The 23,035-nt window shown below is 40.8% G+C and overlaps 1 protein-coding gene across 3 annotated transcripts in view; it reads left to right on the plus strand.

Annotated features, from left to right (window-relative positions):
• Positions 1–9,769: 9,769 nt before the first annotated feature.
• Positions 9,770–23,035, plus strand: part of UBAC2 (UBA domain containing 2) — an 89,578-nt gene continuing 76,312 nt past the window's right edge. Inside the window, exons 1-4 of one of the 3 annotated variants that reach the window (XM_039560474.1) lie at positions 9,770–9,877; positions 18,939–19,066; positions 22,245–22,364; positions 22,802–22,908. In XM_039560474.1, the coding sequence (XP_039416408.1) occupies positions 9,847–9,877; positions 18,939–19,066; positions 22,245–22,364; positions 22,802–22,908 (386 nt within the window). In that variant the 5' untranslated portion in view covers positions 9,770–9,846. Of the gene's footprint in view, positions 9,878–16,003; positions 16,023–18,938; positions 19,067–22,244; positions 22,365–22,801; positions 22,909–23,035 lie in introns of those variants that run through there. The other 2 variants (XM_019282902.3, XM_039560577.1) reach the window with 2 other exon arrangements.

A 23,035-nucleotide genomic window follows, 5' to 3' on the forward strand; every position in this document is an offset into this window, starting at 1 on the left:
CTGTGCAAAGAAACTGTGACAGAGCCATATTAGCTGCCAGTTCCCTCATGCTTGGGCAATGGGAATATGCGGAACCAGTTAGTCAAATTATGAGTACTGTCACAGCAAGAAAGAGATTAAATACTCACTGTAGGGTCTGAAGACAGTTTGATTATGAAAGCAGTCGGCAAAGACTCTTAGGCCTAGAAGTGATTTATCAGTCAGGCTACCCCATTTTGTTATCATACTGTGAATAAAAACCAAGACACTCACTCGTACACTGTGATTTAAGGGGGCAGGGTTATTGGTCAATAAAGCTTTGTAGGAGACAGGAACATCTGTTGTTTAATCATCTTCTCAAATAGGCAAAAATCTAGAGTGCCTTTTAAACATATTTACTTTTTTTTTTTCTTGGCTAAATTATTGTTTGTAAATCTATTCAAATCTCCTTCATTCCTCAGATCTGTGGGAAAGCCAGCTGGGGTGCTGACAGAGGGACCATAATTGCTGCAGTCTAACCAAGACAGTATCAGCACCTGGATTTTGACAATGTTGTCTGGCTTTTTCTCATGAATTCAGCTTACCTCCTAGATGTGACAACCCAAGAAAGAGTAAATATGCTGCCTTCATCTCTATCCACTGTGAAAGTCTACATGATTTTTTTTCCACACTCTAATTAAATCCTTGAAGTTCTTAATTTAGCAATGACTAATCTACTACCCCTTTGGATCTCAGTTCTGTTCTCAAAGTCTAAAACATTCTTATCTTGAATCCAGGCCAATGTCTTGTTAATTATGGCTATGTCTGAGAAGATCATCTTTGTTGTTACTATATCAGCAAGACAGAATGAAGAAATTTAATACCTGATGAAAGACACACACCTTTTATAATTTTCCACGTCAACAGTGTTTCTCAGGCCCCACCCTACATTCTTAGCATAGCTGGTTGCACAATGTCACTTAAATTAAGCGATCCACTTACTGATTTTCTTCCTTGCGCTTCTTTCAGAGAAGGGAGAAGCCAAGTTTCATCCTCCCTGGATCTAGAAAGTATTAGCCTCTTATTTGCAAAGAACTTGGAAACTTCCTTAAGAGTGCTTGTAGTAATCACCCAAACACAAACACTGGTGAGTCATCAAATTTCAGTTCAAAGTCTATACAATCGAGTTTTAAATTATATTAGGATTTTTTTCTAACATAGCACAATTAGATCCCTTTCCATTTTCTGCTCGTATCAGGGAAGGGTTCATTCTCATAGGCTGAAGCTGCTGATAGGGCTTTTTAGCCATTACCATGAGATAGTCACTGATCAGCCCAGATTTTCATTAAGTGCTTTCTATGATAGAAGTACCAATAGTAGATAAAATTACTTTTTAAACTGTGGGGTTTTTTTCTGGAGTAGTAACCTGATCTCTTTAGTTTGCCTCACAGATTATGGATTGTGTGTACTGCGGTTCTGTGTGTGCACGTACACGAAACATTTATTGTCAGGTACTCTCCAAGAAAGTTACCGACCTGCACATTATTTGGAGGGTTTTGCTGTGTGTTGCCTACACCCACACTCAGAAGGTCCTATAACATTTGCATTTTGCACAGGAAAGACACTTTTTGCGCTTCTTTTGTACCTCGTGTGGAACATGAAGTTACTCAGGATACGGAACACCCTAGTTAGACAGTGCAGCTCAGAAAACCTTTTTGTTGTGTGAACTCACAGAAAAAAAAGAGACTCAGTGGATACCACATACAAAGCAACCAGAATTCTTCAAGATAATTCAACAATGCTTCTTTTAGTATTTTCTTTCATCTCATTTTCTATTTCATCTTTTCGTTCTCTTTTTTAAAATCATCATGCCACCCTGCACAGACCACCTGGGCTCCATCCTATTGGTGTTACCTCTCCTGTCCATCCTCCTTACCGCTTCTCAGAGCTTTTAATGGATTCCTCCTCCGCCTGTGTCAGGGGTTAAGACCTGCCAAATTGCATAACCCCAAGTGTGTCTCTGTTTTTTTCTCCTGTCTCTTGCTCCACCCTGTGCTAATTCCGCACATTCCACCCAGCCTTCCCCTCAGACCACTCCCTTCCTCTCTCTTTTTGTTCTCGCCTTAGTATCTCCATTCATGCCATCGCCATCCATGTAGAGCAAAGGCGGCCTCCCACTCATGTCAGCTCTGCATCCTCCCTCTCCCCTCTCAAAACAAAGCCGGAGCGCGGCAGGGCCCATCTGCTCCCTGAATCATCCTGGCTGTGACAGCCACTTTCCATCTGCCCCAGCTTGCTGCTGCACTGTCTGCGGTTTGGAAGTTTAAAGTGCACCCATCTGAGCCAAAGTCTGCTGAAAACACGGCAGGCTTCTGGCTGATGAATTCAGGGCACTGTGAATCAGGCCATAAATCACCTGGGGCTGACATGCGCTTTTTTTGTTGCATTTTTTTTTTCTTTCCTGTTTTATAGCATAATGTACTGACACATCTCAAGTGTTGCATCAAATGTGGATACTTAAGCCCCAAATCGGTGCTTTTCCTGGGCATGGTGTCTATCTACACAACAACCTTCAGAAGAAAGCAGTTTACTTACAAGCAAGCAAAATTTCTGGGGTTTGTGTGAGGCAGCCTAGGATACAAATGCTTAATTTTTGCCCCCAAGTGTACATGTCACCAGCAAAATCATTGATGCTGAATTCAGCTTATGAGCTGCTTTCCCTGTATACACAAACATATCAGTTCTTATTCATATTGACTGGACAATAAGTTCAAATAATTTTTTATTGAGACCTCAACCATGCTGTTGTGGAAGGACAAACTGCAGTGAAATCTGGAATCAAAACCATAGAAGAATGGCTGAGAAAACTTTCTTTACAATATACATTCACATGCAAAATTAATCAACTGCAGTGTTCTGTTGAGTACTAATGAATTATGTGTACTAACCTTTTCTTGTCACCTGTGTAACTTGATTTGTGTTGAAAATATATAGTTACTAGTATAAATACTCAGAGAACAAAAACATATTTAAGGAACAAATGCTGCAGTGAATTCATGTCTGGTATATATAATGGAGTGTATTGACTTTGCTGGTTTATTTTTCTCCCACTTGAAAAGTTTGTTAACTTGGTTTACAGTAGGGACAAAGCAATACACTTGAGTTCTAGTATGAGCAGATAGTATTTCATAACTATTCCTTAAGGGCCAAAAATGGCCTTGACACAACCTTTAGCACAGCTGCCAGATCAATACATGAGCCAGTAGGACATTTCTGAGGTCCAGCTACCCAGCACTGCTGGTTGCCTGTGCTCCCAGAGAAGTCTGTGTGGCAAGAGCTCCAGCATGTTTAAAATAGAAAAGATTAATGGTGTGTTTTACACACATCTTCAAATAGGGCCTTTCAGTTCCTCGTCTTGCAATGAATTCCCAATTGCTGTCTCATTTTTCCTCAGTGCAGATGCATTTGCTTCAGAGGAGCCACCAAGCCATCCAAGAACAGGGAGGCTTGCAGCCCAGGCTGGTCTGTCCAGGCTGAAGGCCATGTGGAAAGATCCCCTGGAAGCTTCATCATGCAGGCATTTTGGGGTTTACTTTGAAAATTGTGGTGACACAAAATGTTGGTGCTTGCTTCTCTGGTTTAACACTGCAGTCAAGTCTGTCGTGGGAGCTCAGTGGCAAACTGCTCTCACTGTCATGCCAGCTGACTGGAAAGTGACATTGTCCCACCTCCTGGGCAAGGTGAGGAAGAGCCCAAAATGTCAGCTGAGTGAGTCATCCTGCCAGGAAAGATTTATTTGCCAATGTTGGTGATTTCTACTACAACTAGCCCCACAAACACAGATTTTCGTAGTACCCTAATTTATAAAGTGCTCTAGGTATTTTAAAAGTATATTAAGTATATTAAATTGTGTTCAGCAAGTTAAACAAGACATACTTCCTATGTGCAGAGAAGGCAGCTAAAGGAAGAGTAAGAATGCAAACTTTTGCATTTAATTAGTTTTTTATTTCAGTCTCTGACTAGATCCAGTCTTCAGTTTTAGAAATCCACCTAGCATTACAATGCCTGTAGCAGCAAACAATGCTAGAAAAATAATGGCCCATGCTGGAAAGAGTACGGCATAGAATCAAGAATAATTGTAATAAACCATATTTTTTGTGGTTTTAATAGCCTCACTGTACTTAAATATTATTTATCAATATACTGATTGTTTTTACAGTAGTTCCTCTTTCTGATAATGAAAAGCAATTTGGTTTTCTGATGGCAGTTTAAAGGACACAGCTGGGCAAAATTTCACATTTCTGTATGCTAAAGCTTTTTGACACCTGACTTCGCCATTACTAGCATTTATGGAGGAGAAAGGAAAACCTGGGAATGCTTAATTCCTGTAGGTGTATATATTTCTATTGCAAATATCGTGCAAGTATATTTCTGGTGTGAACATCCTTTAATTTTTTGCAAGTTCTTCTGAGAGATCATTGTATTTCAATAAAATTATATGAACACAAACTTCTTCTGATTTGGGTAATTAGGTGAAAAAAAGACAAGACTATTCCTTCGTGTTCAAATTTAACTCAAATACAAATGAGATAATGAGAACAGCTTAAAGCTTTATTGGTTTTTTTTAATCTCTTAGCAGTGTTATGCTACAGGCCTGATAACATCATGATGTGGCTCATCAGGTATTCCCTTCAACACAGATTTGCCTCCAAGTGTAAACACAGGTGATTAATAATCTTTGCATTGTGTGGAGATAGACAGATAGCATTACAATATGGATGTGAAGCAAGAGGATGAGGATATCTGAGAAATATGGGTAGGTATCAGGGAGAAGGAAGGCCTTTAAATGCCCCTATAAATATCTTCTAATATCTAATTTTCAGAATAGGCAATTTCAGCAAGGTTGTACCTGTGTGGAACAATGCAAATAATTTTCTGCATCTTAAAGGCTCAAGTGTTTTTGCTATCACTGATAGTTATCTTGGGTAATTTAGCATATGCTCCAGATCTCAAAGGTACTCTTTGACATAAATTCAGTCTGAAATAGATGAGTAGTGCTTGATCTCTTGCATGCATTAGAGAATGCAGATATGCAAAGTACATTGTGTTATGCAATGCTACACATAATTATTTGCCCTCCTAATGGATTCCTTAATTGGGTCTTCTGAGTACAATGCTTAAACTTTATCATTTTGTTAATGCTTACTGTGTTTCACAATTTACCTTGCAGTAAATTAATGCCCTTCAAATGAATGATCTAAAATGCAGCGACAGCTGCTCAACCAAGGGCAGCTGGACCAGTGTACTTTTAATTCTCACAAGAAGTCTCATCTAAATGAAATAAAACATGAACATGGGCAGATTGATTCTTATGCTTCTTAACTGTTGATTTTAATCTGAGTTTTCAATATTCTATCTTAACCTTGCTTTCCCAATATGTTTGTATTAGGATCCGGTTCCTGGTTATGCCTACCATATGTTCTTGTTTTTCACAGGATTTCAACCGTCATTGAAATAAATTTATTGAAAATAAATGTGACAGGGAAATAAATTTATTGAAAATAAATGTGACACTACCTTTAAGGCAGTGTTTCACAAGTACTTAGAGACCAAGCTGCTGATCAAGTGCTTGGTGCTGCACCTTGAACACAGAGATGCCAACATCTGCGTGCACGTGGCGCCAGTGCTTAGGATCATGTGGTCGATGGTTAAAACGGAAGTTATGGCTAAGACTTGCAGTGTAAAAGTGTATGTGGCTCAGCTCCAGATAAGCCAGTACCTTAAACTGGTACTGCACTGTCGTTGCAGGCCACTCAGGGGGTCCAGCTGAAACACAAGTCAGTGGTATGTTTATTGAAGCAATAGCTGCCCGCATTCATGTTACCAGACATTGGCATGCAGTTCAGGTTTAACACGGCATTTTAAAGTTTGCAAAAAATCTCATGGCTAGAACGATAACTAATGGAATATATTTGAGCATTCTAAATTTTTTATAATAGTGTGATGCAAAATCAATTGCAAAAATAACTGACAAAGCCCAATACTCCTTCAGCCACTCCATTGCTCCTTATTAACTGTAAGCTTACCAACTCTATATGGGAAGAACTAAGCTAGAAAATGATGCGTATCTTCTAGATACAGTAAAAAACCCCAAACCTATGCAATAAAATGATCACACTACAGTTTAAGAGGACAGCAGGTCTGCTGCAGTATAAAGTTTTGTTCACTTCTGAAGGAGTGAGAGTAATTCTCTAATTTTGGAAAGGTACAGGTCAAATCCATCTTATTTCAGCCCAGCAAGTCTCTGCCTTCTGTCCTTCCTCCTGTTCCCATGCAAGCTACTACCAGCAAGCTGCACTACTGCTGAACTCTCCTCTGCAGGGTATATGTGTTGCACAGCTGTTTTCCTTAACATCTTCTGTAACTGAACACAAGGGTTAGAAACTCTAGGGAGGAGTTACTGAAAACATTAAGTTTAGCATTAACCTCTCTTTAGGTATCTGTTAATATTTCAGGTAATTGTAATAACTGCAGGTGCTACTATGAATGCCATGGAAACCCTAGATGTCAGAGAGACATAGACCACTTACAATTAACCTGCAGAATCATTAACTTGCACTGAGTTTAGTCAGAAAACTCCTGAGCGAGGTGTTACATTTCCATCCTGTTTTACTCTGCTGCTATCCCTCATTCTATATGCCAGGGGAGCATCTGACTGTTGGAGATTAATTAGTAATTAAGAGTTGCTTCAGAAACATCACAAGTTCAGAGAAGAAAAGAACCTAATCATGTTGGGAAATCGTTAGAAATCTAAATTCCAGTCTCCTGGGATTTTCTTTTGAGCAGAAAATTTAAATAACTTTATTTTGACCATACCAAACCGACCCCACCAAATAGATGTAATAATCAAGTGGGAGATATTCAAGCTGACATTTGTACAGTGTCAAAGCCTTCTAAGCTTGTTCTGAGTAGATTAGTAGATAAGTGCTAGCCTTCCTATTCTGGGATATGTTCCAAGGCAAGCATGAGGACTGATGATTTCATTTAACTCCAAAGTAGTCAACACTGTATACTTAAACAATACAAATAATTTGCTTAATTCTTATGACACACTACCAGTTGAAAGCAATGGTGTTGTGATAAAAATACCTCTCTGCTTGGCACTGTATCTGAGGGCAAAAACTACATTTCCTCTACTATTCAATCAATATGTGAAACTATAACTATTTACAAGGGGTGTGCAGTTTTCTCAAAAATACATAGTGGATCAAATATGATCTAATCCCAGAAATACTGACTTAATAATTTTTTTAAAACAATGTGTTTATCATCAGGTGTTTCATAGACTCTGTAATATATTTGTAGACATTAATAAGATAGTGGCAGATAGATTGAGAGCCACGTCCCTGTATTCCAGCAGTATTGACATATCTGTAGGTGTTTGGTTTGCTATAGGGAGAAGCTTGCCAGCTATTGCTACTCATTTGTCTTTGCTCATCTGTCAATGATAACAAGTCCACAGAGCTGCTTTCAAAATGGCCCTTAAATATTTGCCCAAATGCATCCTCACTCAGTGGAATACAGGCCTAAGTCTCTAGTATGTTCAGTGATTCTGACTTGAATCCAATTCCAGCGCCTGATGTTGCAGAGGAGAATCCCTCTAATATGATTACCTTATAGGACATCAATCTAGGGAAATCTTCAAAACAGAGACTAGAAAAAACACTAGGTCTTGGCTCTTAGGACTGTAAATTTCTAAATTAATGATTCTTCTGTCACTCAATTCTGTGAGACTGTGAAAAGAAATAAAAGCAATCTTCAGCACTGAAACAACATTCCTAAGCCTATTACGCAGGCAATACTGGAAAAGTTTTCAGGTTTTATCCTCACCTATAGTAAAGCCAGATCCACACAAAGGCTTAATTACTTTAAGTGGAGGTTAGTCAGAAAAGTTCAAAAAGGTAATTAATTAAACCATGAGTACCTCATTATATCCCTAAAGCTTCGTGAGGCACCCAAGCTTTTCCCAAAAATGTTTCACGCTGGAACTACTGCAAGACTTGCAGGCTTTGCACCTCCTTATTTACCTTCGCTTTCCTTAGAAATGAGGGCTGCCTGTCACTTCTGCGGTTACAGGCATTCAGCAGCGCACTGGCAAGACAGAGTTTGCATATGTAACATACAGCAGCCAGAGCCATTTGCATTTGAAAGAAAGAAGGAAAATTTCTGTAGCAAATCATTTCTTCCAGCTGTGCTTTAACAGCAGAGAGTAAGCTGGTTGTCTATAGCCAAAGACACAAAGTACATGAAGGGTTTCATGCTGTGAATCCAATTTAGATTCTTTTCAGAGGAAAGAACCTCATCTTGGGATAAGCCAGGATTTCCAATGTGCTATCCCTTTGTCTCTCCCTCCTGGCTGGTTTAGACATACCTCCTGCTCTGTGAGCAGATTGTGAATCCCAATCCTACCTGCCTGATGCAGGCCTTGTACGGAGAGAACAAGTGAGCAACAGAATTCTGAAGTTAGTTCTTGGAAATTGGCCATTTAAAAAATACATGCTGATATGCTGAACTTAGCTGAAGTCTTTGTGGACCAAAGCATAAGGTCTTTTTATGTCGCCTTGGCAGTGTTTAAGAGATTATGTTTACAGAGATTCAGCAACTCAGCATTTCTGAGTGCTAGTTAAAAGTTGCATTTGAATGCAAATATTAAAATGCATTTTTAATGGTGTATTAAAAAATATGGAATATAAGAAATATATGACTTACCTAAAAAGCTTTTACTATTGGTTGCCTACTTTAAAATTGTTACCTAGATGACAAGTCACATTTTCCAGTTCTGGGGTGGCATTTGTTTTCAGTCTTGTACTGCAGTAAGCTGAGTGTGACTTTGAGGCCCACAGTTCCATCACCACACAAACACAAAGCGCACACACCTTGTGCTGCAGAGCACGGTCACCTTTTTGAATGCCTAGCGTGACTTATTCCAGTAAAGTCTGATTTCTACAAGGACTTTAAAATGTCAGTGAAATTTGGTGCCCTAGTAATTTCAGCCTTATCATACCATATCTCTTCTGAAATCAGGAATTTGGCTCACTTCACATGGGGCGCCGATCATGCTGGTAGAGAGCTGGTGTCTGATGTGCCATTAGAGCTCGAGGTGATCTGTTCAATGCGGTCCCTAGGTGGAGCCTAAGGAGCAACTAATTTGATTCCAAAGCAGGCACCTTCATTTGGCCACCTGAAAAGCTCTCCAGACTCCGCTGTGTCTATTGACTTTGTCTCCGTTAGCCGTAATAACAGCTTACCCACGGCTCCTAATGAGACAATTACCTCCTGGACTCCCAAATTACGGTGAGCCTCTAGGGCCAGAGTTTTCCAAAGTGTGAGGAGTCAGGCTTCGTCGAGGCACTTACAAATATAAAATTTAAATCGTGTTGAATCACGAAATCACACAACAGTTAGGGCTGGAAGAGGTTTCTGGAGATTATTTGGTCCAATCCCCCTGCCAAGGCAAGGTCACCCGGAGCAGGTGACACAGGAATGTGCCCAGGTGGGCTTTGAATGTATCCAGAGAAAGAGACCCCACTCCCTCCCTGGGCAGCCTGTTCCAGCGCTCTGCCACACGCAGTGGAAAGAAGCCCTTTCCATTTATAAAGATCCCAGTAATTACAGATAACACACGCAGACCGAAGCGCCGCCCGCGCCCCGCCGCCCGCCCGGCGGGCCCGGCAGGGGGCGCCGCCCGGTCTCCTGGCGGCGGCGTTTGGCCCATCGCGGCCGCCTTAGCCCTCCCCAGCCCCGGCCCCGGCCCGCCGCGGCTCCTCGGGGCTGCCCGACCGCGGGGGCTCCGCCAGCCGTGCCCGCCGCCCGGGCCGGGCCGCTGCCATGTTCACCAGCACCGGCTCCAACGGGTTCTGTGAGTACCGGCCGCGCCGCGGTCCGGGGAGGGCGGCGGCCAAGGGTGGGAGCCCGGGCGGCGCTGCCGCCGCCAGCTCCGGGGGAGCCGCTGGCTTCGGTCCCCTCTTGGCTGGACTTTTAAACTACGTGACGGCGGGAGGAGCCGCGGGTGTGTCTGTGTATGTGTCTGCGTGTATGTGTCTGCCTATGTGTATGTGTCTGTATGTTCGTGTGTGTCTCTGTGTGTATGTATGTATGTATGTATGTATCTGCATACATCGATATAGACCTCCATGCCAAGATACGTATCAGAAAGAGCAAAAACCCTCTTTTCTTAATGTGAATTCAAACTTATTTTTTATAACCAGTTTATTGATAAGGCAAACGTAAGGACTAACGTGCTTCCAGCTCTGTTTAGCTTTATTTTTTTTTACACGCAGCACATGTAAATAATTTCATGTCCTGGTGCTACCTGAACTGACTTCACAGGTATCGAGGGTTGGCTCTGAGCTTGTTTACAGGACACAGAATCTGCAGCGTCTGGAAGCAGCAGTGGGGAACTGACCTGGCTGCGGTGTGGACTTGGGCGCTACAGTCCTAAGAGCAGGCGAGGACAAATGATAAGTCAAAGCTTTGCTGACTAATTGCGTGCTCCATACAAGATGGGTGGGAGTGTCCGTCTGCTGGACGGCAGGAAGGCTCTGCAGAGGTACTGAACAGGCTGGATCAACGGTCCAAGACCCAACAGTATGAGATTCAAAAGGGCAGGTGCCGGGTGCTGCACTTGGGTCACAACTGCCCCAGGCAGCACTACAGATCTGGAGAAGAGTGGCTGGAAAACTGCCCGGAGGCAAACGACGTGGTGCTGGTTGACAGCCAGCTGAACATGAGTCAACAGTGAGCCCAGGTGGCCAAGAAGGCCAGTGGCATCCTGGCCTGTATCAACAATAGTGTGGCCAGCAGGACCAGGGTAGTGATTGTCCCCCTGTACTCAGCACTGATGAGGCCACACCTCGGGCACTGTGTCCAGTTCTGTGACCCTCAATTTAGGAAGGACGTTGGGGTGCTATAGCATGTCCAGGGAAGGGCAGTGGAGCTGATGAAACATCTAAATGCATGTCCTGTGAGGAGCGGCTGAGGGAGCTGGGGTTGTTTAGCCTGGAGAAAAGGAGGTTGAGGAGTGATCTGATCAGTCCTTACAAGTACCTGAAAGGAAGCAAAGTCGGGGTCAGCCTCCTCTCCCAGGTAACCAGCGACAGGACAAGACGAGAGGACTTGGCCTCAAGCTGCACCAGGGGAGGTTCAGGTTGGACATTGGGAGGAATTTCTTCACAGAAAGGGTGATTAGATATTGGAGTGGGCTGCCCAGGAAGGTGGTGGAATCACCATCCCTGGAGGTGTTTAAGAAAAGACTGGATGTGGCACTCAGAGCCATGGTCTAGTTGACAAGATGGTGTTTGGTCACAGGTTGGACTTGATGATCTCAGAAGTCTTTTCCAGCTTAGTTGATTCTATGTTTCTGTGAAATCCAAGTTTGGGTGATAGCACCCTCTGACTAGGGGGGAATAATTCTGGCATTTAAGGAGTGTTGTAGCTGCATTTTGTATGAGGAATCCAAAGAAGGGAAGAGTGTTTCTTCAGATGGAGCTGATAATACTGTACCTTGATTCACAGCTCCTGATTTTTTATCCCTCCCCATACTCCCCAATAGATATTGTAGAGGGACTTTTCAATGGCACGTATCTGGGTATAATTCTATGAGAAAGAATGTAGGGGGAAAAGTATCCTTGTTTGACTGAATGGGTGGAAAGTGACAGTCAGTATTTACAAGTTTTTCCAGGATAGGTCCATCAGAAGGATGAGTGGGAAATGTTTGTCATAAGAAACATATTTGTGGTAGGGAAAAAGCCTAGACAGTATGTCAATCTGCAAAAAGAGTATCATGGAATCATAGAATATCCTGATCTGGAAAAGACCCAAAAGGATTATCAAGTCCAAATTCTGGCCCTGCACAGGACAGCCCAAGAATCACACAATGTTCCTGAGAACATTGTCCAAATGCTTCTTGAAGTCTGGCAGGCTGGTGCTGTGACCACTTCCCTGGGGAGCCTGTTCCAGTGCCTGATCACTCTCTGGGTAAAGAACCTTTCTAACCTAAACCTTCCCTGACACAGCTTCATACCAAATGTACTTTTTTTTCTTCTCAAAAACGGATACAACATCCGTTCTTACTGAACTCACCAGCTGACCTAAAATGGATTTTTACAATAAGACTTGGCTGGTACAGGTACACTGACAAACTCCAGTAGAGGCGTGGATTTAGGTGGCAGTGACATATGCTCACCTAGGGCACAGCTGTAGCAGTTTAAGGTGTCCCTGTGCCCTCAGACTTTCGTTTCTGTGTAGCAGAAGTTGCTGCAGTAGCAGCAGGTGTGTGGGATTCCATCGCTGCTGCACAGAATCTGATGGTTCAGGTAGTTAGTGAATCAGTGTCTGATGTGGCACCAGGGAACTATACGTGTGTGTTCTGCCCCTGGGCTTGGGAGCAGTAACCTCTAGCAGAAGGCAGTGTCGGTGGATAATGGGACCTGTATCAGTGACCCTGGATAAAATAAGTGGACACCTGATTCAGCAGCAATAAGAATGATCGTGCCAGGTCACACTGAAGGCTCCTGCAGCCTGCTGTGCCATCTCCGACAGACTGATTAACATCTACAATGCTTGGATGAGGAGATGTAAATAAAAATAAACATACCTGGTACATGGTACAACTATGAGATAGGGAAGCCAGGAAACAAAGAACACCACCTTTTAAAAGGACATAGACAGTTTGCCCTTGCTGTGGAAACTGTTTCTGTTATCTGCAATACTGGAGGAGCTGGTGTGCTCTGGAAAAAAGAGCTGGGGACTCTGGGTACTAGTAGGAGACCCAGCACAAACACATGCAATGGCTTATCAGAACACTAACCGAGTTGAGCTGACTTGTCAAGGAGCATTGCAGTGTGTTCAGGGGGCATCCTGCCAGCACCTGGCTTTAGGGGTGCTTGAGAGGTGGGCTGTGGTGCCAGACCCAGGCTGGTTGCTTGTGTTGCAGTCTGCTGGCAGCTTCAGTCCCATGGACAATGCTGCTGAAACACTTCAGCAGTTCTGCAAAGGCTCACATGAGTGTGTGAATGGCCTGGCTGTTTGCTTTACTGTAGTGCTGCTTAGTTTGCCAAGAGGCTGCATCCCAGGAGTGAAGTATGGTACACAGGAAGGCTTTCCATTGTAAGACACAAAGGCCTTACCAACGCTTTAAACCAGTTAGACCAACACCAAACCTTTCTGCATACATTGTAATATCCCCTCCCAATACTCTTCATTGCTGTTTATGTACTGCACAGGAGTGAAGTAGGAAAGCCTGTTAAGAGTTAGTCTTTATTAAGGAAAAATTTGAGTCCATGTTTTAAAGCATATACACTTGTTACATCTGGAAAATCTTTGACTTCTGCACACAAGCTACTTCTTGTAGTAGTAGGGAGTAGAATCCTTTGAACTCGCTCATGCAGCTTAGGCTTTTACCTCTCTGTGAACCTTGTAGTGCAGTGCTAGCAATTTGTTAAAAGTCCTCAAGGCAAGAAGGGATCTCTGTGCTCCTCTGCTTGCATAACTGGCAGGACTGAATTTTGTTGTGCCGAGGAAAATAATAAATCTATGTAAATTGATGCTTTGTGGTATGACTGAAGGAAAAATGAAGCATGTATTGAATACATAAGGCTTCTGTGCATAACAATATTATGCAGTACAGTACTATATGGGAAAGCAAATTAGCTTGTACATCAGCATTCCACAGTGCAGCCTGGTTAGCTTGAGTCCTGGGAGCAGCACAGCATTGAAGGCCACAAAACTGTGGCTATTCTGCTTCTGCAGAACTAGCTCATTTCGTTTCAAGCTTGTGTGGGGATCTCCACATGGTCTTGCAGTGTAGCCATACCTCGTATTTCTGACAGTGTATACTAAAAGTAGTGTGGTAACATGGGTCTGGTTGGAAGGAAGAAAATTCTGCTCAGTGGGGTGAATATTTTTGTTACTTTCAACCTGATTCAGTTTCTATTTCAAGTGTTGCTTTTAGAAACAAAGGCTTTTTTTTTTTTTTTTTTGTATCTCCTTTTTTTTTTTTTTTTTTTTAATAGTTTGTGACCTAGGCTATATCTAGCAGTTTTCTAAACAGTAAATGTGTAGGTAAGTGGTTTGATTACAGTCTTACCTGTGCCTTTAAAAAATAGATTTAAAGCATGATCACAGGTTACTTTATTGACTTACTTAATACTAAATTTAGAAGCATTTGGTGAAAAACTGTTCCTGCAGTGATACTCTTACTGTTTTCACTTGCAATCAAACATTACTGCTGATTGGTGAGCCTGCTGCAGCATCTTGGACAGGTCTTGGAATACAATAGATTAATATCTGCATGATGGTTTAATGCAGGAAAAACAACCACCCAAAATGCAGATTCCGTAAGTGCATTTGGGAAGTACTGTGCATTCAGATGTGTATCAGTTATGATCTAAAAGATTCACAGATCTTGAGTATCAACATTTAAAAAATGGTTTGTGGGTATTTCGTGCCATTGTAGTAGCCCCCAGCAGTTAACTGTGTTTGAAAGTGATGTGCCTGCCTTATAGCAGCTGGGTTTGGGAAAGTTGCGGATGATAGTGGAATAAAAGAGCTGTTACACAGCATATTTTGTCTGCAGCTGTGGTGTAAGCTCAGTGGGGATCCCCACAGAAATTGCCCTGAGCTAACTTGAGCTTTTGCAGCCACTGCTCATCAGCTGGCTCATCACATCAACTGGCAATGAGAGCTTCTCCCAAGTCAACACTTGAGTCTGGAGCCTGGAATAGCAGTCCAGGGGTGAAGTCTTCCCACAAGAGCTCTTCTGCAACAGTAGCTTGGTCTGGCTGCCTGTTTTGGCATGCCCATCTGCTGTCTCTTCACCTGTGAGTAGTGAACAGGCAGAGACAGGAAATCCTTTTGAAAACTGTAGCTGTTGCTGTAGCTTTCTCATTCTTGTCATTAGCGCAGCAGTGGCTTCTGAAGCTGCAATTCAAGCAGTTGTGCCATAAACCTCCCCCTCTGTTTGTTACAGATGGACGCTTGTATCCTTCATTCTCTGTACTTTAAAAGTGGTACTGGCGGCCAGAAGAATAGTAAGTTGTGGAAGAAGAGGATCTGTGGGCTTTGTAATAAGTGCAGGGGTGGAATGTTCAGACTTAGAAGTGGTTTTCTCATTTATGGCATTTTAGGATCAGCTTCACATTGCACAGTTGGTAGCATGAAGGTTGGGACACTTGTCCATGAGATTATGAGGGCAGTTTTGGGGGGAAACTTTTCCATTGCACCAGGAAGAAGCAAAGGTCTGTAGTGGAAGTTAATTCCTTGCTCTTCATCATAGCATGGGCATATTCTGCTCATTATTAAAGAAATTTCTCTGTGTACTGAGGTGGATGCTCAGTAGATGTGTTGCAGCACCAGTACTGCCTGTTGTTTGAAAGAAATGCCACTCAAGGAGTAGTTTGGGATTGCAAATTTATTTCAAGACCTTTGAAGACAGTATTTGATATATTTTAACTTTCAGGGTCAAAATTAATGTTTATCCTTTTATTCTTCTTTCTGTGTGGTATAAAAACACTGCGTTTTCTCCTTCTTGTGCACATTTGCATTGGTGCTGCCAGCAGACTGGTAGGTTGGTGGTACATGTTTCCATCTCACACATGGTTGCACATTCATTGGATTAGAACTTTGCTTTCTAAATTTTACCTTTGCGTTGTAAGTAAGGAACTTGACTTGAATGTCAGAATGCCCGATTGTGCGAAATCTGGGATTGTTAGTCATTTTTGGTCTGACATGGTTGAGACATTCCACAACAGAGGGAAGGTTGCTCCTTCCCTGCAGCCTCGCAGCAGTCCTTGAGAAGGATCTATATCCTGTTGAGGGATAAAGCAAACTGCTACACTGTGCAGTGAAACACTTGGAAAAAGATTTTCAGAGGATGCATTATTATATTTTTCAAGTTCAGCGGACAAGAATAAATTTCTCAACTATGATGACATTATGAGAAGCTGGAGAGTGGAAGTTTCCGTTACTCACGTGATGTTCCCTGTGGGTGACTGTCAGATTCATGGGTTAGTTGCTTCTGTGCTTTTTCACTTGATCACATGTCTAGTAATAAGTACTTTTCCTCTATATCAAGGTTTAAAGTGTCTAGGCTAAAAGCAGGTCTTAATAAAAATGTGTGTTCACACTTTTGGAGAACACAGATAAGGTTCTGTTGGTTATTTTTGAATGCATTCAGATTAGGAATTAACTTGATAGGATAAAGTATTTAAAGTGTATATTACCTGTAATGTAAAAATGATCTAATAATAAAAAATGCAGTAAAATCTACATTTAAACCTGTATAGAAAAACACAGAGTGGGATATCTGGAGATTTTATTGTCATGGTTTTTTGTGGTAATGTGACCCTTATGTAAAAAGTATTATAGGATTAATGAGTTCTTAAGAAAATTTCTTAAAATTAATGAAATAAAGTAAATGCATTCGATAGTAAAATAACAATTTTATCAGACTTTGTTTCAGAAATGTTTACTGTTGTGACTACTACAATTCTGCTGAATTAGGCTGTACTTTCAAATCAAAAATCTGTATCCTGATTATAAAATTGACCATTTCACATTAAGAAATGTTAATTTAACTAAGTTAACTGAGGGAGTATTGCTTGAGGTTTCAAATGAACGTGTGTGCACATTGTCTGCATAGTAGCTTTCAAGAAGCTCCAGCTTCTTTTTTCCCCCAGTGTTCTACAGTACTCTGATGGCTTCAGATTGTTTTGAAAAGCCCAACTGAATCAGAAGAATGAATAATTTAAAAAATGGATGTCTAAAGAATATAGACTTTATTTTTGGAGAGCAAAAAAAACCCCAAAGAAAGATATTAGATTGAAAGGTGGACAGTTTTCTTGGATTAAAAAAAAGAATCAGCCAGACTTTCTGCCTGGGTGTCTCATACAATCATTAAAGTAGAGCTTATATTCAGCAGCGTAACATCAACCTGTGTCAATCCAAGTCACTGCCTAATTTCTCTAAAAGAATAGTTCTTTAAGGCCATACTTGCTTAAATGGAAACTGCATGTTTAAATAATGAACTCAAAAAGTATGGGTGTGGACTGAATTAGGAGTTTTAAGTGTAAGTTTTCATTATAGTCCACAAAGAAGATGTTTTCTTCACATGGTGAACATCAGAAGACTGCAGACTTCAAGGTGGTGAACAGCTAACAGTGCCCATCAAAGTCTTTCTTGATGTCATCAGTTAATACTTGGATGAGGATCATGCCTAAACTATGTAGCAAGAACCATATTTTCGATGGCAGTGGGATTGTGCCATAATTAAAATCTCGTCTTTCATGCCTATTACCATCTGTTTTTTCTAGCAGTTTAATACCGTCCCTGCCCGGCTCCGTGGGGTCCCGCGTGCCCCCACAGCCGCACGGGTGCGTTCAGTGTTACAGTCGGTAGCAAAGAGTCCAGAAGGGCATTTGTGTGCGTTCCGCCAGGAGCATTTATTGCTGCCACACTGGCGAAGGGTGCAGAGGCAAACACCAACATGATCCCGCAGCTCACAGTTTTATGCGGGGGCGGGGAAAAGGCGGGACCAGGGAACGGGGGCCAATGGGAAACTCTGGGGGAGTGACGAGGGGGGGTAGAGCTGACAGCCAACCGGGGAATTCAAACTGAATTAACAGAACACTGCATCCTGGGAGAAGACTTTTTGGTCACCCTAACATAAAGTGGTTCTTGTGGTACTAGGGACTTGTCTTACTGAAAACTCTCTGTCCCTTGTAATGTGTGTTCACCGGCCACCACAGCAGTTCACTGTTCTAGTGTGCTGCAGATGTTGAAAAAATCATTCATGGTAGTCACTTTAATCTGGACAGGTAGTAAATGTTTATTTTATTATGCTGTTTCATGCAGTTTTCTTCCTGCTGTGTTCCTGCTCTTTACTTCCATTAATACTTTTAAAGTAATCTCATTGCTCCTTTTATTATATTTAGAATGACAACAGAGCTACAGATTTTGTAATACCCTGCAAAAGTAGTTGGCTGAAAATGAATGGATTCTGTGCCATAGCTGAGGTGTTTGGAAAGGAAGTATATGTGATTCAGGTTGCATGTCTGAAAAGGAGAAAAGTCATAGAATAAATAATATTTCAGAGTCTCTGTATTGGCTTGAATTGCGCAAGAGTTTGTGTTTTATTGCATCAACTGCGCCGACAGGTTAGGGTGAGTTGCTGGGTACGCTCCTGCTGGATGTTCTACTTGGCAATTTTTAGTAAATGTAAGATGTGTATTGCAGATTTCTCTGTTCTTTGCTTGCTTTCTTCCGAGTGTCCTTTCTGAAAGTCATGCTCCTAGAAGGAAAGAAGTTCTGATTTCACAAACATCCTGATTCTAGTAATTTCTTTATGAATAATTGTAATGATTGAATGGAAGGAAGATGAGTATCATGTAAATCTCCCTTGAATGGTGGATCTAAGTGTAGTGGAAAGAAAGTCAATTTATTCAGGACATTTATTCAGCTGGTTCCTGCTTCATAGCCCCTAAGAAAAAGCTAATCTTAATCCCTAATGCAAAGGAAACAGAAGTATTTGTTTTAACTAGATGTGCATGTATATTTTGCTAGAAAAAAGAATGCTGATTTTATTTCCTGAAATGTGATTGAGACTTAGCAGGGCAGCATAGGAGGACCTGACCTCTATAGGTGCAGAGAACTTAGGTTTAATTGTAGCCAAACAATTTCATGAAACAATGTTGGAAACAAAATGTCTGGTTAATATTTAACTGTCATTAATATCTCTAAACATTTCATTTGGTTAGTGTGTTCTTCCTATCTATATGCAAGTTTTTGAAAACTTGCGAAGTTGTTGAGCTAAAAAGTCAAGATGGTGTCACTGCTATTATGTCTTCCAGTCACCTGTTTAAATATGTCACTTCTTGAATGTGAAAGACTTTTCTCTAAAATGGTTTGTTTGTTTTGTCTTTAAGATAAAGCGCCTTTGTCAAAGAGTTTGTTACTAGTCCCAAGTGCCATCTCGATTCTATTGACTCTGCTCTTCCAGCATTATCAGAAGTTCTTTGCGTATAACCTACAAGCTGTAAAAGAGGATTTTCAGGTAAGAGTCTGTTCACTTTGTGTGAAAAGAGACTGCAAACTGTGATCTTCTATGCAATTTTCCCCCACAGTCTGTTGGTCCTCTGGTTCTTTCCCTTTGTACTGTAAGAACAGGTAAAGAACTGCTGTAGACCAGCTTGTTCTTACCCTTTTTAATGCCACCCCGGTATGCTACTTTTTGGAAAATGTGAGAAAAACTGATCTGAAACAATCAACATAGCTTTCCACTTCTTTGTCTTGTCTGGGAACTTACTTGGTTTTTGTAATTTTTTTTCTTTCAGGCACTGGCATTTGGAAACTTGCTATGAATGAAGTGTGATTTAACCCATTTAATAATTCAAGTATTTTGATATGACTGTCAGTATCTTATTGTGCTTAACTTTTGAGGCTGAAGAGGGCTCTTTTGATTAGGCATGCTGATGATAAATGATTTATTTTAACAATGGAGGCTGTAACTTTCATTCTGTAACTTCTGTTGTAGTTAGTTGTGGAAAACTAAACTTTGCCTGTTGAATAGAACTGCTGCTTCTAATTTGAAAATTTCAGTTGATGGGGGAGTTTGTCATGCTCTTCAGCAATCGGCTGAATTGGTTAATTTCTTATTCATTCCTGTTTCAAACTAAGATACTCTATCTTTTAGGTATTGTATCTTGTAAGGTTTTATTTTAAGTTTAATTAACGATCCTGTAGTATCAGCTTTAAATGTTGAAATAATGCACTTAAAAGTGATTAGATAAGTTCTGTGGGTATTTGTTTTGGGATGTTTTTAATTTTTGGAAGTGGCAAACTACTGCTCAATAGAGAAGGGTCAGCAAATGCCTCTGTGTTTATCATACACCACAGATTTTACAATTGCATCAAACAGAAGGTATGTAGTCAAATTAATGTCTTTGAGGATGTCGGTTGTAGCCTATAAGCTTTAAAAGATTATTAGACCTAACTAGTGATACTCTGTGCTATTGCACTTTCTCTAATCTTTCTTGTCAAGAACAAGAGCTTTATTGTAATAATAAATTACAACTCTGCAAGAGCACTACTCATATTTTTCAAGTGTCTTGCTGATGCTGTGCAGTGAAAATACATAAATTATGTCTGCATTTTAAAAATGTTATAGTCGTGTGGCTGGAGAGGGGAATGAAAAAGTCTGAGAAACTATTCAAGTTTTAAATGGGAATTGTGAGGGTTTGGGATTTGTTTGTTTGTTTTGCAATTTGTCTTTAGAAAAATCCTCCCTTTCCATATGCTTGATCTGCTGAAAAACAGTAGTGGCTGTGTTTTATTCAAAGAAATCATCTCTACTGTATCTTAACCATAAACACTTGCAAGTATCAGTAAAAGCTACAACACTTTTATTGTGGTGCTTTGGAGAATTTGTGAGTTTGGATTTTTTATTTCATGAGATTGTTTCACTTACTGCCATAGCCTTTGGAGTAAGCTATATACTATATCACTGAGTACCTCTGAGATCAGAGAAAGCAGATTGTTTAACTCCTGTCTGGTGCTAATATCCAAATGAGAACTCTTAAAAGAAAATTTGTTTAGAATAATTTCACCTGCAAGGATGTGTTTAATGGAAAGAATTTTTTCAAGGGCTGAACAAACATTTTGGATGTTGGATTTTAACGCTTCTTAAAGCTGGTAGAGAGCACAGGAATTAAAGTGAACAGTTGAAGAAGAGTACATTTGATTTGGAAGGCAAAATACGTGCTGTCCAAAACTAAAAGGTCGTTCTCCCCATACAGAGAACCCTCAAGAGCAGTGAAGATGCCGTGTGTGAAAGATCTTCATTATATCATATCTATGTATTTTTTAAGCTGGCTAAAGCAAAGAGCAGTAAGGCTAGAAGCCTTTCATGGTCTGTGTGAGGGCTGTTCAGTTAGTGTGTGTCCGGAAATACTCAGCTGCAAGGTCATAGCCCTGCCAGTCTCGACTTCAGGAGGGGTGGTACTCAGGCTAGGATTTAAAATTGGGCATGTTGACATGGGATAGTAAGAATGGTGAGTGAAATGGATTGGGGCCAGTACTGTTTAGTGTATTCATTCATAACTTGGACAGCAGGACATGGCATTCTCTCAGCAAGCCTGCAGGTGATGTAAAACTTGGATTTGTAGTTGTTATACCTTTTAGTTCTGCAGCCATTTAGAGGGGGAGAAAAGGGTCAATAGGAACCTTAGTTCAGCAAAGGCAAATGCAAACTCCTGCATCAGAGAGGGATAACATCATGCAGCAGTACAAGCTGTGGGCTGAGCAGCTGGAAATCACTTTTACAGAAAAGGCCCTGAGGGTCCTCATGAAGGCTTAAGTTGAACATGAACCAGCAATGCAGCATTGTGACTAAGATGCCCAACAGCATCCTGGGCTGCATTAGGGAGAGCCTCACAAGGAGGTCTGGATGGTGACCATCTTTACTCAGTCTCAGTGAGACTACATCTGTCCCTTGTGCTGGGCTCCTGAGTACAAAATTAACCTTGACATGTTGCAGAGAGTCCAGTGGAGGGCCACCGGGCTGATCAGGGGCTGGAGGATTTGGTGTATGAGGAGAGGCTGAGAGAGCTGGGGTTGTTTAGCCTGGAGAAGAGAAGATTTAGGATCGATCTTACCAGTGTGTGTAAATACCTAATGTGAGGGAGCAAAAAAGACGGAGCCAGGCCCAGTGAAAGGACAAGAGGCAATGGGCATGAATTGAAATACTAGAAATTCCATTTAAAGAAAAAGGTTTTCACTGTGAGACTGATGGAACAGAGGAGCAGTTTCCATCCTTAGAGGTGTTCAAGACTTACCTTGACATGGCCCTGAGCAAGCTGGTCAGATTAGACTTTCTTAGAACAGTTACACTGTACTAGTTTGTATCTAGAGGTTGCTTCAAAAATATTTTTTATAATTCTAAATTCACTAGGGTTGTGATTTACATTTTTATTTGTAAATGTAAAAGAACATGAAAGTGCATTTGAGTTAATTTCAATTGTTTATTTTAACAGTTAGACATCTGCCTTGAAAATATTTTAGTTTTAAAGGGACTTCTTGAACTCTCCATAACATTCTACTCTCTGTATTTCCTTCCTTAACTATGCTGCGTTTCTGTTATCTGACTCCAGTATTGCATTCCCTCTGAGCACAAATTCTGTAAAGAGTTTCCTTGAAGGAAGAGAGGCTTAACATGATGATCATTAACCTTCCAGATTTGGAGACTTGTATGTGGAAGAACAATATGTCTTGATTTGAAAGACACATTCTGCAGCAGTCTGCTCATTTACAACTTTAGAATATTTGAAAGAAGATATGGCAGCAGAAAATTTTCAGTAAGTTCCAGTTTTGAGGGTTTTTTTTAATAGAAACTTTTCTGTACAGTTTAGTCCTGTACTCTTAGATGAATACTGCAGTTTTATTTCTAGCATGTTGCATAGATATATATGTTAAAGGATTTTAAAGATAATTTGGTTTTCATAAATCTAAATTTATATTGATAATATCTTGCAGTCAGTGGATTATTCTAATTACTGTTTGCAGCTATATCAGTTGTAAGGTATCAGACCCATGGAATTTAATTTTGGAAACAATCTTACACTTCATTCTTCAGTATTTAGACAAGTAGACCTAGAATTACATTGTGTTAAAGCTTCAATTAGTCTTAATTGAACTAGTGTAGAGGTTTTCTTATTTTTTCTTATATTTAGGGCTATATTAAAACCTTCTTTTCAAACTGTTGAATTGATTCAAATTAACCTTTTTTTTCCAGTCTTTTTTATTGGGCGCTTGGATGCTCTCAGCTTTGTTTGATCTTCTCCTTGTAGAAATCACTCAGTATATGTTTGGCATCACCATCAACAGCTTGCCTTCTGGTTTGTAAGTAGCTTCTAATGAATTGGTCATTTTAGATATAGTTTCAAGGGATTGTTTTCTGAAAATTTTATTTTAGAAAACCTTTCTTCATGTAACACTTCAAATTAAATTTAATCCTCTTTTGAACCAA

The sequence above is a fragment of the Corvus cornix genome, chromosome 1 (genome assembly GCF_000738735.6).
Source record: "Corvus cornix cornix isolate S_Up_H32 chromosome 1, ASM73873v5, whole genome shotgun sequence".
Classification (NCBI taxonomy): domain Eukaryota; kingdom Metazoa; phylum Chordata; class Aves; order Passeriformes; family Corvidae; genus Corvus; species Corvus cornix.